The sequence below is a fragment of the Rhinopithecus roxellana genome, chromosome 14, assembly GCF_007565055.1.
Source record: "Rhinopithecus roxellana isolate Shanxi Qingling chromosome 14, ASM756505v1, whole genome shotgun sequence".
Taxonomy (NCBI): Eukaryota; Metazoa; Chordata; class Mammalia; order Primates; family Cercopithecidae; genus Rhinopithecus; species Rhinopithecus roxellana.
The window spans coordinates 119,034,219-119,052,520 of NC_044562.1; the positions used below are offsets into that span (position 1 = coordinate 119,034,219).

General features: G+C 36.4%; 1 protein-coding gene across 13 annotated transcripts in view; it reads right to left on the minus strand.

The window, feature by feature from the left end:
• Positions 1–1,556: 1,556 nt before the first annotated feature.
• Positions 1,557–18,302, minus strand: part of PRPF40A (pre-mRNA processing factor 40 homolog A) — a 68,548-nt gene continuing 51,802 nt past the window's right edge. For 8 of the 13 annotated variants that reach the window (XM_030916865.1, XM_030916864.1, XM_010372891.2 and 5 more), the window contains 10 exons: positions 14,038–14,152; positions 13,777–13,868; positions 13,562–13,678; positions 12,911–13,048; positions 12,475–12,570; positions 9,111–9,197; positions 8,914–9,010; positions 8,768–8,829; positions 7,736–7,867; positions 1,557–6,273 (listed from right to left, as the gene is read on the minus strand). In XM_030916865.1, the coding sequence (XP_030772725.1) occupies positions 6,181–6,273; positions 7,736–7,867; positions 8,768–8,829; positions 8,914–9,010; positions 9,111–9,197; positions 12,475–12,570; positions 12,911–13,048; positions 13,562–13,678; positions 13,777–13,868; positions 14,038–14,152 (1,029 nt within the window). In that variant the 3' untranslated portion in view covers positions 1,557–6,180. Of the gene's footprint in view, positions 6,274–7,735; positions 7,868–8,767; positions 8,830–8,913; positions 9,011–9,110; positions 9,198–12,474; positions 12,571–12,910; positions 13,049–13,561; positions 13,679–13,776; positions 13,881–14,037; positions 14,153–18,302 lie in introns of all 13 variants that reach the window. The other 5 variants (XM_010372892.2, XM_030916863.1, XM_010372890.2 and 2 more) reach the window with 1 other exon arrangement.

Here is an 18,302-nt window from a genome sequence, read left to right on the forward strand (position 1 = left end):
ACAAATAAAGATAATAGGCTATATATGAACTGCACAGTTAACACTGCACCCAACAACCATACCAGTTGTCAAGGTGCACAAGCAGTTTGGCCCCCACTGCACAAATGGACTTACATTTGTAAGAAAACTCCCATTCATCAAAAGTTTATGTGTAACATTTCATGTTTTTATGGAAACAAGGAAAATTTTAAATTTAGAATACCTTTCAAGTGGCTTAAATTTAGACATATAAATTACAGTCATTTAAGGAAGTATTATAATTTATATAATTAGTGTGACAACCACCACAGTGTACTTTGCATTTGTCACACATAGCTGCTTACAGATTAACGGCAATAATCTTTATTCCTCACAAGAAGCCTGTGAGGTATTTAACACTGTTGTGCACATTGGGAAACTGACTTGCCCAGGGTGCAATGTAATAATTGCCTATAATAAAGCCTTAGGTCTTTTGTTCCCAATTCAGTGCACCTTCCACTAAACCAATTATAAAATGTGTTAAAAGCTTTATTTTATGAAAGACAAAAAATTAAGTTCTGCAGTCAGTAAGGATCTCGTTTGTTTTACTATCAGACTGGTGCCTAATGGTAAAATAAAAATCTTTTAATATTCCACAAATTCAGAATGTTTTCAAACTCAACTATAGCAGTAAGTTCAAATGAGGCAGAGGGAGTAACATTCATCTTTTAAAAGGTATTTATCAATAACTTTGAATTAAATACTCACGTTCCCCACTCCCTATCATGTAACACTAAAATTCACTGCAATGCCCAGTGACCATCCTGACTCAACTCTGCTCTCAATAGAATGGGGCTTAATATCCATCACTGACTCTGCTTTGGTTCAACATACTGGAATCATCTCTGTAGAATGAGGTGATCTTACACTGAAAAATAGATACACTTTTATACTAGCTCCATAATCCACATTTCGTTGTTTGTTAGACAAGGTCTGGCTCTATCACAGTGGTGCAATGCAGTGGTGCAATCCTGGCTCAGGGTGACCTCTGCCTCTCGGGCTCAAGCCATCCTCGTACTTCAGCCTCCTGAGTAGCTGGGACTATAGACACGCACAACCACACCTGGCTAACTTTTGTAGAAATGGGGTTTTGCCATGTTGCCCAGCCTGGTTTCAAACTTCTGAGCTCAAGTGATCTGCCTGCCTTGTCCTCCCCAAGTGTTGGGATTACAGGCACAAGCTGTTGCGCCCACCCACACAGACCTATTTTAATGTTTGATAAAACTCTTCTTAGCCCTAATGTATTTCCTAATTTTTATCAGAAATGTCTCCAAAGATGAATTTAAGATTTTGTCAAAAGGATGTTTTCCATTTCTTTTTAAACTAATAGCCCTTCTATGCCCAAGAAACAAACATGTACGTGAAAGAAGTGATGGTTTTTTTTTTTTTTTTTTTAAGTCTTTTTATCAAGAAAAAGAGGAATTACACTGAGAAAACATAACGTGGGCCTCTAGCAACTCTCACAGTATAGAGCTTGCTGCCTGAGTGGTGCTTAAAGGAAAAAACTGACACAAATCCAATTTAGTAAAAGATGAAACTTTTTCTAATAAATTATATTTATTTACAAAAGGTCTAATTTTATATAACTATGAGGTTCTTTTACATCAGAATAATATATAAACAGAGGTGAAAATCTGGTAATTACAAACACAGAAAATAGAAACCTTGTTCCCTTATTACTCACCTTTCAGAACAAGTCCTTGGCTCAGTTGTAGAGGTAGGGAAGACCAACACCTACCGAAGTTTGCAGGCAGGAGCCCCCAAAAATGTTTATAAATAACACATTTAGATACCCTAAGGAACAGTAGTGAAGAATAGCATCAAGGAATGGCTTAGTTTGAATCTGATCTATTCGCCAGCCACTCAATGTTTTCATTGGCCATGACTAGGGGCAGGGAGGATTAGCCAGTATGAATGTCAACTTTACAAGTAGGGTAATTACCATCAAATTAACAATTACCAATCACTAGCACTGAGATGGCCTTGAACTAGATCCTACTGAGAATCACAAAACAGTTTTGATAGTCTTTATATGGCAAGTTTAAAAAGCAGAGAAGCTATTATACCTAAGTTTCTTAAAATGGAGGGTTAGGGAGAATGTGTGGGTAATTACAGCAAAATCATCTCTCACTTTCCACCTCAAAGACGGCTCCAAAAAACTGAGCGCCTGACATGTCACCATGTTTCAGCCCTATTCAAAAATAGCCCAAAATGATTATTTTCAACTTCAAATTGTATGTTCTCACAAGTTTTGGACATGTCTGAAGTAAAAGCTAAGGTACAGTCACAAGACCTTATTTTAGGTGCACTTCAATTATGACCGTGACTTTAGTGATGGGTTAGTATGGTTTATTGCAATGATGCTTTTATAAGCCCTTTAATACAGATGATGGGTACCATGGATGCCAGATGAATACATATTTCAACTAATATTTTACATTCATTCCCAAAGTGCCTATTATGTGCCAGGCACTGTCCTATTCCACAAGGATATATAACAGTAAGTGAACCAGACAAATCCCTGCCACCGAGCAACTTACATGACCACCAGTTAAGTCGAAACAATTGGAAGAGTAATGTAAGAATAAAGATGGTAAGAATCATCAGACTGGTATACGCCGTTACCAAAAGCACAGAATGAGATTATAAGCCTGTTAGAACACAGTTCCATGAAAGTAAAGACATTATTTTGCTTTCATGTAAAATGAGTGTAACTTTATGTAGAGAATGTAGAATGGTTGAATTAAAATCTACCTAATACTCAGAGAAATATATACCCAAGGGAAAATAAAGAGTCTCAGATTTAAGATAGAAGGAATTAATGTACTTTGCTTCATTTTGCTTAGAAACAGTTTTAAAAGCTGAAGTTTTTTAGTTTTATAATTTATATTTCAGTTACATAATGTACTTAAATATCCCTTTTTTAAACAAGCATTCATCACTCCTCCCTGGGTACTATGTGATTACAAATAGTTTTCTCCTATATAGCATCTAAGCTTTAGAAAGAAAAAAAAAAACCACAACCCAATCTTCATATAAAGGGTTACTCCTTCTGGATGCAAAAATGAGTGGCTGCATAGCCAGGACTCAGCTGACTGTAAGACCAGAAGAAAACTGGGAACATTTAGACAAATGTTTTTTAACGCATATAATCAAATTACATAATTGAATGAAAACTGAATTACACAGTTTGAAACTAAAAACTTTCCAGAAAAATGCACACAGCTTTTTTTTTCTAGGAGTTTTTACAGTTTCTTCATCCTACCATTAACTGATTCCCTTACTTTAGGACAATCCTTTTTCATATTATAGTTGTACGAAATGAGGCCCAGTTAAGCAAAAGTCAAAAGATGACAACAGCTGTGACAAATCATTATCAAATTTACTGGGAGGCATAAAATGCACTTTTAAAGTTGGAAAACATCAATAATTTATATGCTCAAGCTACTCTGGCTAATGATAATAAAATGCCAGCTACTACGTTGAAAAAAATGTGCTGGGACCACTGCTTTTATTTAAAAGCATTACACTGTTTTACTTCAGTTAGGAAGAGTGTATACTTCATACTTGATTAGCTAAATTATCTAACTTTTCATACAAATTCAATTTTCCCACAAAGAAATATGAACTGGGAGAAAAAAATATTTCAATTCTGGATATTGAGTAAGTATGATATTAAATGTATAAGTGAATTTGATCTAATAGTTCATTAGTATTAATGACACTGAGGGAAGATAAACCCTCAACATTTTCCTAAGAATCTGAGGCGTTAATGAAAAGTATAAATTCCCCTTATCTGAAAATAAACACACTATGTTTAACTCTAATAGAACCAATATTCCAAGACGTTTCAGTTTTTACCAAACTGAAGATTTAAAAACATAACCTATTAGTTTAAAAATATTCACAGAGAACAAAATCTTATCACCTGTACCTTCAGACTGCCAAGTATCTTTCTGGCAACTAAATCCCATTTGATGGGATCCTGAAAGGGAGACAAAGGATCACAGTCACTTAAATTACATCTATTATGGCAAGGATGTTGCATTTTGAATTGCAATTTGTTTACTACTATGGTTGTTTTTAAGTCAAATAATTTTCATGGGTGAACTACAGGGAAACTTTATATTGTGTTGTAGGGATTTGCGGTTATAGTAAGATTATCTCTGTAAGAAATACAGGAATCTATTTTGAGGACATGCTAAAACATCAATAGCTTTTTATTTAAATAGAAAAATCAAAACTTTAAAGCTGTACTTTAGAAATCATTCATGGATGTAATTAAAACAATGTTTTTACAGATTCTAAAATTCTTTTGTGAAACATCACTAGTATATATTTGCCAATATAAACTGCATACTTTAAAGATTTGCCACTGACTTCCATGTCAAGTGATTGACATGATTAGCAGTATTAACTCACTACAATGGGACCTCTGAAAATTGAGTCTAGACAATTCCCTGTTGCCAAAGTTGTTATGTGTTTTGGCTCTAATATACAATAGGAGACTAATCTCAAGCAAGCAATTTGATTACTTCACATTTTCTCCAGATGAGTCTTCCTACAAAGCCTGGTCATATTTCATAGCAGAAAAATGACTTGGGAGACAAAATGAGAAACAATCCCCTCGCCCACCCCTTCAGCCTTTAAAAAGTAGACATTATATTTAATTCAAACGGGGGCAAAATGGGAAAGACACATTCTGGTCAAGTCCACTTTCAAAACTCACTAGGATGATTAAGGAAAAAAAACTTTTTGTTCTTCTAAATCCCAACTTGAAATAGAATCTCTTCAAGTGTACACATTAAAATAATAACACAGATAATACCAAAGAATAGGTGCTAAAATTTACTTATTTACTTAAAAAATCTCCTGCACTGAAGGAAAATAGTATAAATTACATTACCAACCTTCAGAAGTTAGCATGTAGAGTATTCTGTCTTCAAACCATTGCCTCTCTAAAATAGTCTGTAAAAAATTCATAGGTGAAAAACAAATCTAGGGACCTCAAATGCACTGATTTATATATTCTTAAATATTAAAAAAGGAAAGTAAACTAGCTGTGTGGGTAAGATGAAGCAAAATTTCAGGGATTTAGTACCTTTAAAATGATCATACAATTTCTTTAGAGCTGAGTAGTTTAAGTAGAAATAAATACTAGTACACACTAGAAGAGAAGGTTTAATAATTGATAAAAATGTACAAAAATATTCAAATCAGAAATGCTTTAGAATGTGTACCACGAAGTCAATACTTCTCAGTGAGTAGGGAAGGCAAAATACTTCCTCAATAGCGGGGGAAAAAAGCAAGAGAAAGACTGAATTTAGAAAAAAAAGACAACTGTTAAAGAAAATGTTTAAGTCAACTGTTTTTTTTTTTTTTTTTTTTTTTTTTTTTTTTTTTAAGACAAGGATATTGCAACTATCACTTAAAGTCTGGTGGCACATTCTTTAGTAGTAGGTCCTTAAGGCAATATATTTAAATTAATTTACAATTTGATGTTAAAGTTTTTTTTAAACATCACCTCAAAATAGATGCTCAAAATAATGCCCTCACAATAGCCTTTGTAAAATGTATTCAGATGTTTGATAAAAAATAATGGTGGCTTTATATTACAGTAGTGCTCATTAGCACCACTATAATTAAGGGTCTACCAAGTTTCCAGCAAAACCACCTATTTCTTAGGAGTTTCACCATAAAAGATCACATTGGCTTTAACCAGTTGGGTAGTGCACAAAAAAGCAGTTTTATCAGTTGCTGGTGCTTTTTTTGTACTACTATATTATCAAAAAATTTTTCATTATATCTTCAAAATCCAGCTTCTATAAAGTAAATCAAATCACCTCATGACTTAGATTTTAGAACAAAGTAGAGACATCTGCAGTTATCAGTAAATTGCCACCTTTAATCCATCCTACAGTGCCCTGTGAAAGGGTCACAGAAAGACAGTTATGACTGTATGAAAATATGATTCTTGATACAGAATCAAAAGTTATTTTCAATTTCCTTTGCTTTTATAAAGTCCACGATAACAATACTTAAATGCACTTTTTTTTTCCTGTGATATAATTAAAACCCAGTGTTACTTCAGTTGAACTTAAAATAGAGTCCCTGGTCTGAATCAGACTTTAAATCATACTGTAAACATATATTTGGTATAATTTATTGATCATCATCCAGTTGCTCCAAAAGGGTTCTTCTGCGCTTTTCCAATTCCCCTTCACTCAGTTCACTGCCAGAAGTATCCCAATTACCCTGAAAAGACATTGATTACAATTATAGTTGACATCAGTACAAAGAGTTAGTTTAAGGGCTGAGCCTGTGAAAAAAGAATCCAATTATCTATATAAATTCTCTTCCAAAGAAACACATTTCAGAGTATAAAGACTGTGTGAATATGAAACAATATTTCCATTTAATGGAAGCCAGGTATTCATTTCCTAGATAATATATTCCTTGCTAATGTTTTTTTGGAGACCAAGTCTTGTTCTTGTTACCCAGGCTCATCTCGGCTCACTGCAACCTCTGCCTCCCAGTTCAAGCAATTCTCCTGCCTCAGCCTCCCGAGTAGCTGGGATTACAAGCGTCTGCCACCACACCCAGCTAATTTCTGTATTTTTAGTAGAGACGGGGTTTTGCCATGTTGGCCAGGCTGGTCTCGACTCCTGACCTCGTGATCTGCCCACCTCGGCTTCCCAAAGTGCTAGGATTACAGGCATGAGCCACCGCGCCTGGCCTATTCCTTGCTAATTTTGTAGCTTCCCCCTGGTTCCAGAAGTATCATCACAGAAACAGAAGTAGTATGCTTTAAGCGTATGAATTTCTGTGCCAAATACATACACAAGACTTATGAGCAGGACAAGATTTAGGCTGAACAAACAAAAATAAAACTGCACTGTATGTGAGACACAACCTTTGAAAAGTGGGATAGTTCACATATTGTCCTCTTTCACTCCAGGGATTTCATTTAACCCACCATAAGCTGCTAAAAAGTACAAAGGAAGCATTCACTCTTCACTTACTATGTGACTCAAACTCACCTGTTTCAGCTCTAAAAAAATCCCACCCTATACCAACGAATCAGAATATCCAGAGATCCCTAATAGGGTTTTATCTACATAGCTTATGCTCTCCAGTGATGATTCATAGGCATTTACCCTTGCTAAACCCACAGTATTTGTATTAGGTTCTGTCATTCATATATACATATATTTGAAAACGACTAATTATGTAATCTGTTAGTGAAATAATTAACTTTGGCTTATATTCTCCTCTCCTATTTTTTTGCCCTTCCTCCACCCCAAATCACTATTCCTAAAAGTTACTGAATTGCTACTTTTTGAAACAAAGGATTTAATGACAGTGACAACTGCAGACATCTGTAGAATCCCAGATTTAGTCTCTCACTTAAACATTTGAGAATTAGGTAAAACATGTCCAGTGGCACTTCTTAGTGACCATATCCTTTCTTAGTGAGTTAAGGCTATCGTTATAAAATGCTATATTTAAAAATGTCAAATTTAGGAGAATCAAATGTAGGATCATTCATGACCAAAAACTATCACAGTGTGTGAAATGTAGTTAACTGAATTTTCACTGTTTTCTTCAATTGTAGCACACTTGGAAAAGTCTATTCTTTCAACACCATCATGGTTTAACCAAAGAATCCATTTTTGCATTTTGAAAATACAGGTAGGAAACAATTCTAAATACTTACAGAATCCTTTCCAGTCTTTTTCTTAGGCGATTTGTGTTTTGATTCTGATCTTTGTCTAGTTCTGTCTTTTTCACTTTCCCGATCTTTTTCTTTTTTATCCTTCTCTCGCTCAGCATCGGATTCTGGAGAGTCCTGAATGAATAGAAAACAACAGGTTAGCATTTTGATGAAGATACCATTCTTATATAGGTAATTCTTATATAAGTAATACTTAAGAACATCTACGTATAACAGTTTATGTGTTCTTAGAGAGAATGTGAATTGTTAACCTCAAGGATTAAGTAAAATTTACCCAAGATTCAAGGGGGACAGCTTTCCCTTGGGAAGGATAATATTCTAACAGGATAAAATACCACTCAGGAGACTTACTACCACATCAGATGTGGTAATATCTATTATGTAAATACAGAGACATATTACATTTTTCTACTAACTCAGTATAATACTGGTTTATACATGTACCTAGGATACTGCTGTTAGCTTTAACACATAAGGCAGACAGCTGTACTAATAAAATTTTCTTGAAATTGCTGAGTAGGAATTATTTAAAATTTAACGTTAATGCTTAAATAGATGGCTCTTCATTAAATATACACAAATTCAAATAAAAAAAAATGTAACTCAACAGGTTTGTGGTGATACCCAGGCCTTCACATTTTGAAAAAGCTCCTTAGGTGGATCCTAATGTACACCAAAGATTAAGACCTACAAGCGTAGGTGGTTCTCAACAACAGCTTCAATCTACACATACACACAAATATACATACATACACAGAGACACATGCACGTACAAGAGTCTCTTTTCTAGAAGATTAATTTTAAAGACCGGGATGGGGATCCTAACACTGGTGTGTGTATTATTTCAAAGCTCACCAAATGATTTTAAGGGATGATTAAGGTTAAGAGCGACAACAATGTGCCCACCTGAACTGTCCTGGGCTGCAAAGAACTAGATAGAAAAAGGTTCTATGATCTCTGAGGAAGTTAAGGGCGAACACCTAGGTGAAATGTAAAAATTAGAAGCTTGCTTACAGATTTATGTCTCCTCTTCTTACTTTTCTTCTTATGCTTTTTTGACTTTTTGTAACTTCTCTCTGAGCAGCATAAAAGGAAAAAAAAATGTCAGAATTTGAGTATATCAGTATAAATGATTTAATCAAATAAACAGAAATGCTCACCAGACTCTGCACTAGAAGAATGTTCTGAAGCAGAACGAGACTCTGATCGTTGTCTTTTTTTCTTTGAATGGCTATCATCATCATCTGAATCTGACCCCTAAAAAATACAAATAATTTCATTCATAATAATGCTAACACTTTAATACACTCATCGTGCCATAACTTTAATATACTCTTGGTACAATAAATTCCCTTACCGATCGAGAGCGGGAACGTTTCCTATGATGTTTTTTAGATTTCTTAGAATGTTTCTTGTTCTTTGAATGATGATGCTGACATTCATGCTACGGGGACAAAAAAAAATTTCAAGAATTTATACTTACTGTACACAGACTGTAAAGAATCTTTAAAAAGCCACGGAAGTAAGTTCTTAGAGTAAAACTCCACAATATATAGAAATGTAATCCCTTGAAACTGCAAAGAATTGTCACTTCAATTTTTTTTCTGTTCCTTCTTGCCCATTCTATACCCACTCATTTAGACATCTAAACAAAACAATGTTAAAAACTATTAGTAGAAAAAGTAGGTTTCTTTTGTTTTTGTTTTGAGACAAAGTCTCGCTCTATCACCCAGGCTGGAGTGCAGTGGTACGATTTTGGCTCAGTGCAACCTCTGCTTCCCAGGTTCAAGCAATTCTCCTGCCTCAGCCTCCCAAGTAGCTGGGACTACAGGCACGCAACACCACGCCTGGTTAATTTTTCTACTTTGGTAGAGACAGGGTTTCACCATGTTGGCCAGGCTGGGCTCGAACTCCTGACCTCAGGTGATCCACGCGCCTCGGCCTCTCAAAGTGCTGGGGTGGGATTACAGCAATGCGAGCCACTGCACCCAGCTGAAAAAGTTATTTATTTATTTATTTATTTATTTATTTATTTATTTATAAGACAGAATCTCACTCTGTCACCCAGGCTGGAATGCAGTGGCACGATCTCAGCTCACTGCAAGCTCCGCCTCCCGGATTCACGCCATTCTCCTGCCTCAGCCTCCCAAGTAGCTGGGATTACAGGTGCCTGCCACCATGCCCAGCTAATTTTTTGTATTTTTAGTAGAGACGGGGTTTCACCGTGTTAGCCAGGATGGTCTCGATCGCCTGACCTCCTGATCCGCCTGCCTTGGCCTCCCAAAATGCTGGGATTACAGGCGTGAGCCACCGTGCCCAGCCTGAAAAAGTAGTTTTTTAGAAGAATGAGAATGGTGTGGTTTAGAAGAAAAGTGTAATATGCAGTCTGCTTTTAATGACAGTGAAATACAATGACATTCAGGCATGGTTTCTGTGATCAATTTGGCTTTGGTCAGCAACTTAGGCCAAGCACTAAGATAAAAAACAACCTGAAAGCCATCCTTGAATTGAGACATATCAAGTTGATGTCAGAATAAATCCAAAATCTACTACCCCTCTTTCATTTCCTCCAAGGAGCCTCAAACAAGACATCCTTATCTTGTTCCTCCTCCTCAAACAAGACATCCTTAGACATCCATATGTTGTCTTTGGGGATTTCTACTCATTAAAACAATTATTAGGTTAGCAGTGATGGGGGGTGCTACGGTACAAGCTCCTTGCCCCTAAACATTTCTATGGCTTTGAGAATAAATTCTACTCAGTTACAGAAGTGGAAATGGAAAATCTGGATCTCAGAATGGACTAGTCTCCTTTTGATCTCACTGAATGCTAACCTACCTTTCTTTAATACCTCAAGCCTCAGATTATTAAGGCCCCAAAATCTGAATGTGTTCAGCCCTTCCCTATGGTACCATTTTTAATCCATTTACCACCTAACTACGTTATCCCCAGTACAGATCGCGAAAGAATCTGGAGATTCTTGAACTGGGGGAAAATAGGTAAGACACTATCTAGAGCAAAGCTTCTCAAAATTAAATGTATATTTTAATGCTTGGAAATCTGGTTAAAATGAAGAGTCAGATGCAGGATTTCTGCCCCATGGGGCCTAAGGTTCTGCATTCCTAAGAAGCTTCTAGGTAATGTAGATGCTTCTGGTCTGCACTACATTTGGCACAGAAAAGATCTAGAGGCCCAGCATGGTTGCTCATGCCTATAATCACAGCACTTCAGGAGGCCAAGGCAGGAGACTTGCTTGAGGCCAGCCTGCCCAACATAGCAAGATCCCATCTTTATAAAAAAAAACAAAAAAACCCACAAAAAGCCAAGTGTGATGGCACGTGACTGCAGTTCCAGTTACTCAGGAGGATCATTTGAACCCAACAGTTCAAGGTTGCAGTGAGCCATAACTGCACTGCTGCACTCCGGCCTAGAAGTGGATGACAGAGAGAGACTCTGCTTTAAAAAAAAAAAAAAGAATTAAAAAAAAAGGACAACAGGACCACATCTAGAGGCAGCTGTGAAACAATATAGGGCCTATGTGAATACATGTTACAGAAAAAACGGTGGTTAACATTATATTAATCAAGAACAATAAATCAAGAAATAGGAAATCAAGGAATAGGAAATAGTCAATTTAGTGACCTGCTATGCCCATTTACAATGCAACACTATAATATTAAACACATACTAGTTTTTAGCTTATGAAGTATTAGCTACTCTAAAACTGACAGCATGGCATACTTGTTAAAAGCACTGACCAAGGTCAACATGCCTGGCTTCCAACCCTGGAACTCACTTTACTTCTCTTTGCCTCAGTTTGTTCACCTATTAACTTCATAGGCTTTTTGAAAGGATTAAGTTCCTAAATACAATATACATAAAGCAATTAGAACACTGGCCCACTATTATTCAATAATTATTGGTCAATTCAGCATACTTACAAGGGCCTAACTGAAACTGTCATCAAAATACTCTTACTTAACTTTTTTTTTTGAGAAGGAGTCCCACTCTGTTGCCCAGGCTGGAGTGCAGTGGCATGATCTTGGCTCACTACACCTCCACCTCCTGGATTCAAGCAATTCTCTTGCCTCAGCCTCCCGAGTGGCTAGGCGCCATCACTCCCTGCTAATTTCTTTGTATTTTCAGTAGAGACAGGGTTTTGCCATGTTGCCCAGCAGGTCTCAAACTCCTGACCTCTGGTGATCAGCATGCACCTCGGCCTCCCAAAGTGCTGGGATTACACGCGTGAGCCACCGTGCCCAGTGAACCTTACCTATTAAAGTGACCTGAGATGTTAAATGTTTCATTGCTTATTTCAACAAAATCTTACCATTTATTCCAGAAACTCTCTGGGTTTTCTACACAGCTAATGTGGTATAATATCTCAAATGTGCCTAAAAGCTGTTTTCTATCTCTTTACAAGAAAAATTTTTCAGTTTTCAGTTTACTAGTCAATCCATGTGGCTGCCAAACTGCTCAATTTCTAAAACTTTCTAAAAATACAAAACAGTTTTCACATACAAATCTTTATATTCCCATGGAAACTTATAATTTATTTCACTTAAAAGCAGTTTTTATAGGAAAAAAACCATTTTCTAACTGTCCCAGGTAAGTACATTTGTACGAAAGCAGTGAACATTAAGTAAAACACTTTCATCATTCTAAGTTCTTCAATTTGTTTATATTTTTATATATTTTATATATGAGAATTCTAAAATTACCTCAAGCACATGCATAAAATCTTTAAATATTCGTTTTCTTTCAGATTCTAGAGTTATGTCCTCAAATGCTGGCTCTTTTACAAATCTCTCACGGATCTGAAAAATTCAGATATAAAATAAATATTTGAATACCAAGAAAGTACACCAATACATCTAAAATAAATCATAACAGCAAGTGAAAACTGTGATGAACCAGTCCCTTTAAAGTCCATTATTTCCTCCCTTCAAAAGTCCAAACCATTCTTTACAAATATTCCTAAACACAGACTCACAGCTGATTTAATGCTTTTATTATATTCTAAATATATTTAGTATATTCTACAAATAAATTTAGCTTATTTTTGTGGCTATAAAATGAAAAATAAAAATATTTTAAATTTCTTTCTCAATTGTAAAGAAAATAATTCCATTAGAAAAAATTAACAAGTATACATACATCTTCCCAGACAGCATCCAATTCTATCGGGGGAGCAGCTTGTTTTAACATACTCTTAAAAGCAGACTCTTTTCGTTTCATCTTCCGAGCCTCTTCTTTTTCTCTTTCGCGTTCACGGGCTTCTGCCTTTTCTAGTAACTATTAGAAAATCATACTTAATCAGTTATAATAGTATAATAACTATTAGCTGAAATAATTTACTGTTAATTTAGGAATCACACATTGCTTAAAATAAGCTTGTCCAACCTGTGGCCCATGGGCCACATGTGGCCCAGGACGGCTTTGAATGTGGCCCAGCACAAATTTGTAAACTTTCTTAAAACATTATAAGGTTTTTGCAAATGTTTTGTTTTTTGTTTTTAGCTCATCAGCTGTTGTCAGTGTCGGTGTATTTCATGTGTGGCCCAAGGCCTGGTTTATAACGGCCATATTATGTATAATAATAACAGTGAATTTGAGCAAAGGAAGTTTAATGTCAATCCATCACCTAAATAAAATTTTTTCTTTTACCTTACCTGAAAGACTGGCTACTACTCTGTAAAATTCTATTCATATTCCGTTTCCAATATGCTGCAACTTAGCTGCTTTTATCTGAATAAATTAAAAACTATACTATTAAACTAGTTATTTATAAGATAAAAAATAACTTACACTATTGAAAGCCAATTTGATATTTCCAGCGTCTAATGTAGTTGATCTTTTAGTTGAACTGATTATCGCCACAAAATCTTCAAAAGTGGTATTTACTTCAACTACAAACCCTTTATCCTAAAAAAAAGAAATCTTAGTATCAATAATGCATAAATCAAAGGAATACAGTACTTTTAAGATATACTATAGGTTAAAAGGTAAGAATAGTTATTTACCTTTAGAATGTCTTTTATTATCTTCTTCTCATCATGATAACGTGCTTTAAGATCCTCAACATAAAACTTGAAAAGATCAAGTGCAGTTGATCCTAATGAAAAAACTAAAGAAGTCAAAAGCTAGCTCTAACCAAAGAGCTGCAATTACTTTTTTGTTTAAAAAACAAAAATAAAGCACCCTTCTCCCAACATAATCACCTTTGCATTTGGCCCATTCCAACTACTACTATAAGGGTAAATTAGGAAAGAAAATAATCTTACCAGGCTGACCAAGCATATTAGTGAATCTAATATCAGAACTAATAGTTGGATACAATTCCATCCAAGATGACATAGAATGTAGTTGTCCATGTTCATGTAATTCATCTAAAAATATCTGGGGAGAAAAATTATATTTGAAAAGTCATCTAAGTACATGAGAAATAAGAGTCTAACATGAAAACACACAAAAACTTTGACATAGTTAAAACTCTTCTACCAATGTTATCCCAAACCTGCTTGGGTATAAAGAATATTTCCTATTTGGGCAAAGTAACAACTGCCTTTAGGCAGAAAAATATTTTGTCCTTTAGAGAAAATAACTTTTATAACACCGCATTATCTTTCTAAGGTTCTATTTCCTACCCGTTCAGATAGAACCTAATTTTTAGCTTTTAAAAAAAGGCAGAAGTTAACTTAAAATATTGGGTATCTACCTCAAATGATGAGGCTAAAGAACGTATACGCATGTTTCCTTAAATGTATATTCTGTCTTTAAAAATAGTGCCTAATGTGTTCTAGGTATTTTTATTTATTTTTTAAAAAACAAGGGGCCTTAAGCGAAGGATGTATAATTTTCCCGAAGTAGTTTGGAGACCTAGGATTCAAACCCATATCTAGTTTCAATTTCCACACTTTCTGCTTCCAACCCAATCCTTAGGGAGTTTAATCCTGTACATCAGGGGATCCCAACTCCCGGCCACAGAACCGGAACCGAGCCACACAGCAGGGAGTGAGTGGTGGAACAAGCATTACCGCCTGAGCTCTGCCTCCTGTCAGATCAGTGGGGGCATCAGATTCTCATAGGACTGCGGACCATATTGTGAACTGAGCATGCCAGCAATCTAGGTTGTGTGGTCCTCATGATAATCTAATGCCTGATGATACCAACCCCCCACCCCACCCCAACAGGAAAAACTGTCTTCCACTGCTATACACAAATGTGACTAAAAGAAACTGTAACCCTATATTCTGTTGCCACAATTCCTATACCTGCACTGTTCAGTAAGGTAGCCACTGACCTAACATAGCTTCTGGGTACATGAAATGTAGCTAGTCTGAGTTGTGATGTGCTGTTAAGTATAAAACATACAAGATCTTGAAGATTTAGTACCACAAATGTGGGCAGCAAGCCACCCAGGTGCCGAGGCAAGAGACTGAGGGCACGAGCTGTTCCAGTATAATAAAATATATAAAATAAGAATAGTTATACTAGATATAGATCACAGATATGATTATATATGAATATCATTATTCATTAGTTTGAAGCAATTACTCTGTATTTCAATATCATAATAATCCTCACTCTACAATCATAACCTAGGAAAAACCAGGCCATACAGTGATAGGAGCTGAGGTGACACAGTGAGAAGTGACCAGAAGAGTGCGAACCTTCTGTTATGCCCAGGCAGGGCCACCAGAGGGCTCCTTGGTCTAGTGGTAACGCCAGCGTCTGGGAAGACGCCCGTTGCCAAGCGGACCTTGGTCTAGCGAGCGGTAGGTAGCGTCAGTGTCGAGGAAAAACAGCCGCTACTTAGCAGACCGGGAAAGGGAGTCTCTCTTTCCCCGGGGGAGTTTAGAGAAGACTCTACTCCACCTCTTGTGGAAGGCCTGACATCGGTCAGGCCCACCTGCAGTTATATCCGGAGGCCTAACCGTCTCCCTGTGATGCTGTGCTTCAGTGGTCACACTCCTAGTCCACCTTCATGTTCCATCCTGTACACCTGGCTCTGCCTTCTTGATAGCAGTAGCAAATTAGTGAAAGTACTAAAAGTCTCTGATACGCAGAAATAATGGCATAAGCTGTCTCTCCTTTCTTTCTCTCTGCCTCGGCTGCCAGGCAGGGAAGGGTCCCCTGTCCAGTGGACACGTGACCCACGTGACCTTACCTATCATTGGAGATGGATCACACTCCTTACCCTGCCCCTTTGTCTTGTATCCAATAAATACCAGTGCAGCCTGGCATTTGGGGCCACTACCGGGCTCCGTGTCTTGGTGGTGGTGGTCCCCTGGGACCAGCTGCCTTTTATCTTTGTCTTGTGTCTTTATTTCTACAATCTCTTGTCTCCACACATGGGGAGAACAACCCACTGACCCTGTGAGGCTGGACCCTACACACAAATATTAGCAATTTTTAAAAATACTGATTATGTGTTAAAATAATATTTGGTTATACTGGGTTAAATTATTAAAATAAATAATAAATTAAAATCGCATTTGTAGCATTCACATTTTTATTGGATAGAGCTGTCCTAAAGTAACATCAGGCACTTACAACTCCACTCACTCCTCTTCAGACGAGACTAAATATGTCCACACTCCCTTGCAACTCTGAAATTCTTTTCTCAAACCCTGCCAGTATCTACCCTTTTGTCAACTAACCTTACCCTTCAACATAAATGGAATTTTGTCTTAACCACCCTTGTTGTGCTCACCAGACTCCTCACTTGCTCCCTCTTTTGAGTCTCTAAAATAGTTTGGAAACCATCTTCAGTGATGCTCTAGTATCTTAGAACTTACCTCACTCTATCATACCTGTTTTGCTAGTGTTTCTTACACTTCCAGACTGGTGAGATCCGTCTGGTAAAGTCAAAGAACTGTGACACTGAAATTATTTCAATAGTGGATCCCTAACCTGAAAGAATCACCTGAGGACTACTTTTTAAAAGCAATATTAATATTCAGATATTTGGAATATTCAATGACCGATGTGAAATCAGGTTTGAAAACCACTCTGACAAAACTGTATGATTCTTATTCTCTTCTATTTACTTGCCCCATTTTAGGGGTGAAAAAGCCTTGTCTTTTACATTATGGAAGGCAAGTTGCTTCAAAGATGGCTGGGCTTGATGTTTCTTCTTCCCTTGGCACTAAGGACATCTTGGATGACGTAATTCTTTTTTCTTTCTTTCTCTTGGTTGAGGGTGGGGTATGTTTGAGTCCTGTACACATTGCAGGATGTTTAGCAGCATCTCTTGCCTCTACACACTAGATGCCAGTAGCATGTTCCCCACAAATAGTGACTATCACAAAATCTTTCCTGGTTGAGCACCACTGTCTTAGATCCTAATCGGTATTAATTTTTCTCCATCTTCATCCTTCTTTTTGTTCCTTTATAAACTGCTTTCAGTGTAACTGTATTCATATATATATGCTTGAATTCCAAACCTTACGAGATTTTGTTTAGTAAGAGTCACCCTTATTTTTCAATTCTTCCTTCATTCTCTCCCTCTTAACTGGTTTTCCCTTACCCAAGAAAAGCCTTTCTCTTAACCCCAAGCTTATTTCAATTTCACCTTACTGTATATCTGAAAGGTATAACTATACCTCTAGGTACCTTTCGACTATCTGGCAGACCTTTAACTTTCCCTACCATGCCAATGGCCACTAAACACCTTAAATGCCACTCTTAACAGTATTCTTTTAGTCCTCATTCCAGAAAAATTTCTTAACATTACTTTAGATAGATTCCTTTACCTCAGGGGTTTCTCAAAGACTCATCTGAAGGACTGTTTAAAAAAATCATATTGTTAGGTCCCATTTCCAGAATCTGATTCTGTAAGTCTGACGTGGGGTTTCAGAATATGCCTTTTCATAATTTCCCAGGTTTCAGAATATGCATTTTCATAACTTCCCAGGTGATACTGATTCTGTGCATCTGGGGATCATGCTTTATCTTAAAACTCCAAACTCTTGGCTTCTGAGACACTATACATTCCTCTGGTTCTCCTTGAAAGCCTCAGATCAATCCTTTCCAGATGACATTGACTTCAAATACCAGTTTTAAGACATAAGAAAAACAAAGTCATAGTTTCCTTGTCATAGATGTGAATTTTCTGATTAGCAAATGAACACTAAATAAAAAGATAGTCATCATCATAACCATAATTACTGAGATGCTCTCCATTAATTATATTTTATTGTCTAATGCCAATCTTCTCTTTTAATTCATTTCACTAACGTCTTAAATAAATCTTTTGAAGTAGCAGAACAGGAAAATTACCACGCTGAATATCTGAAAGAATATTAATACAACATACTTAACACCAATTTTATTAGTAGTAATCAGAAACTATGCCAGACACATAGCAATCTGATTCAAAGCCACATTTAGGCTTATTTGCGGAACCGTGTAGCCTTCACATCAAAATTTCACCTCATAGTCTCCACCTTCAGTATTGTTTACGTTATAGTCTCATATTTTCTATGACCCAGATTTCCATCTTATTTTCCACTGTATTATTATTTTTTCACACGTCTCCTTATTT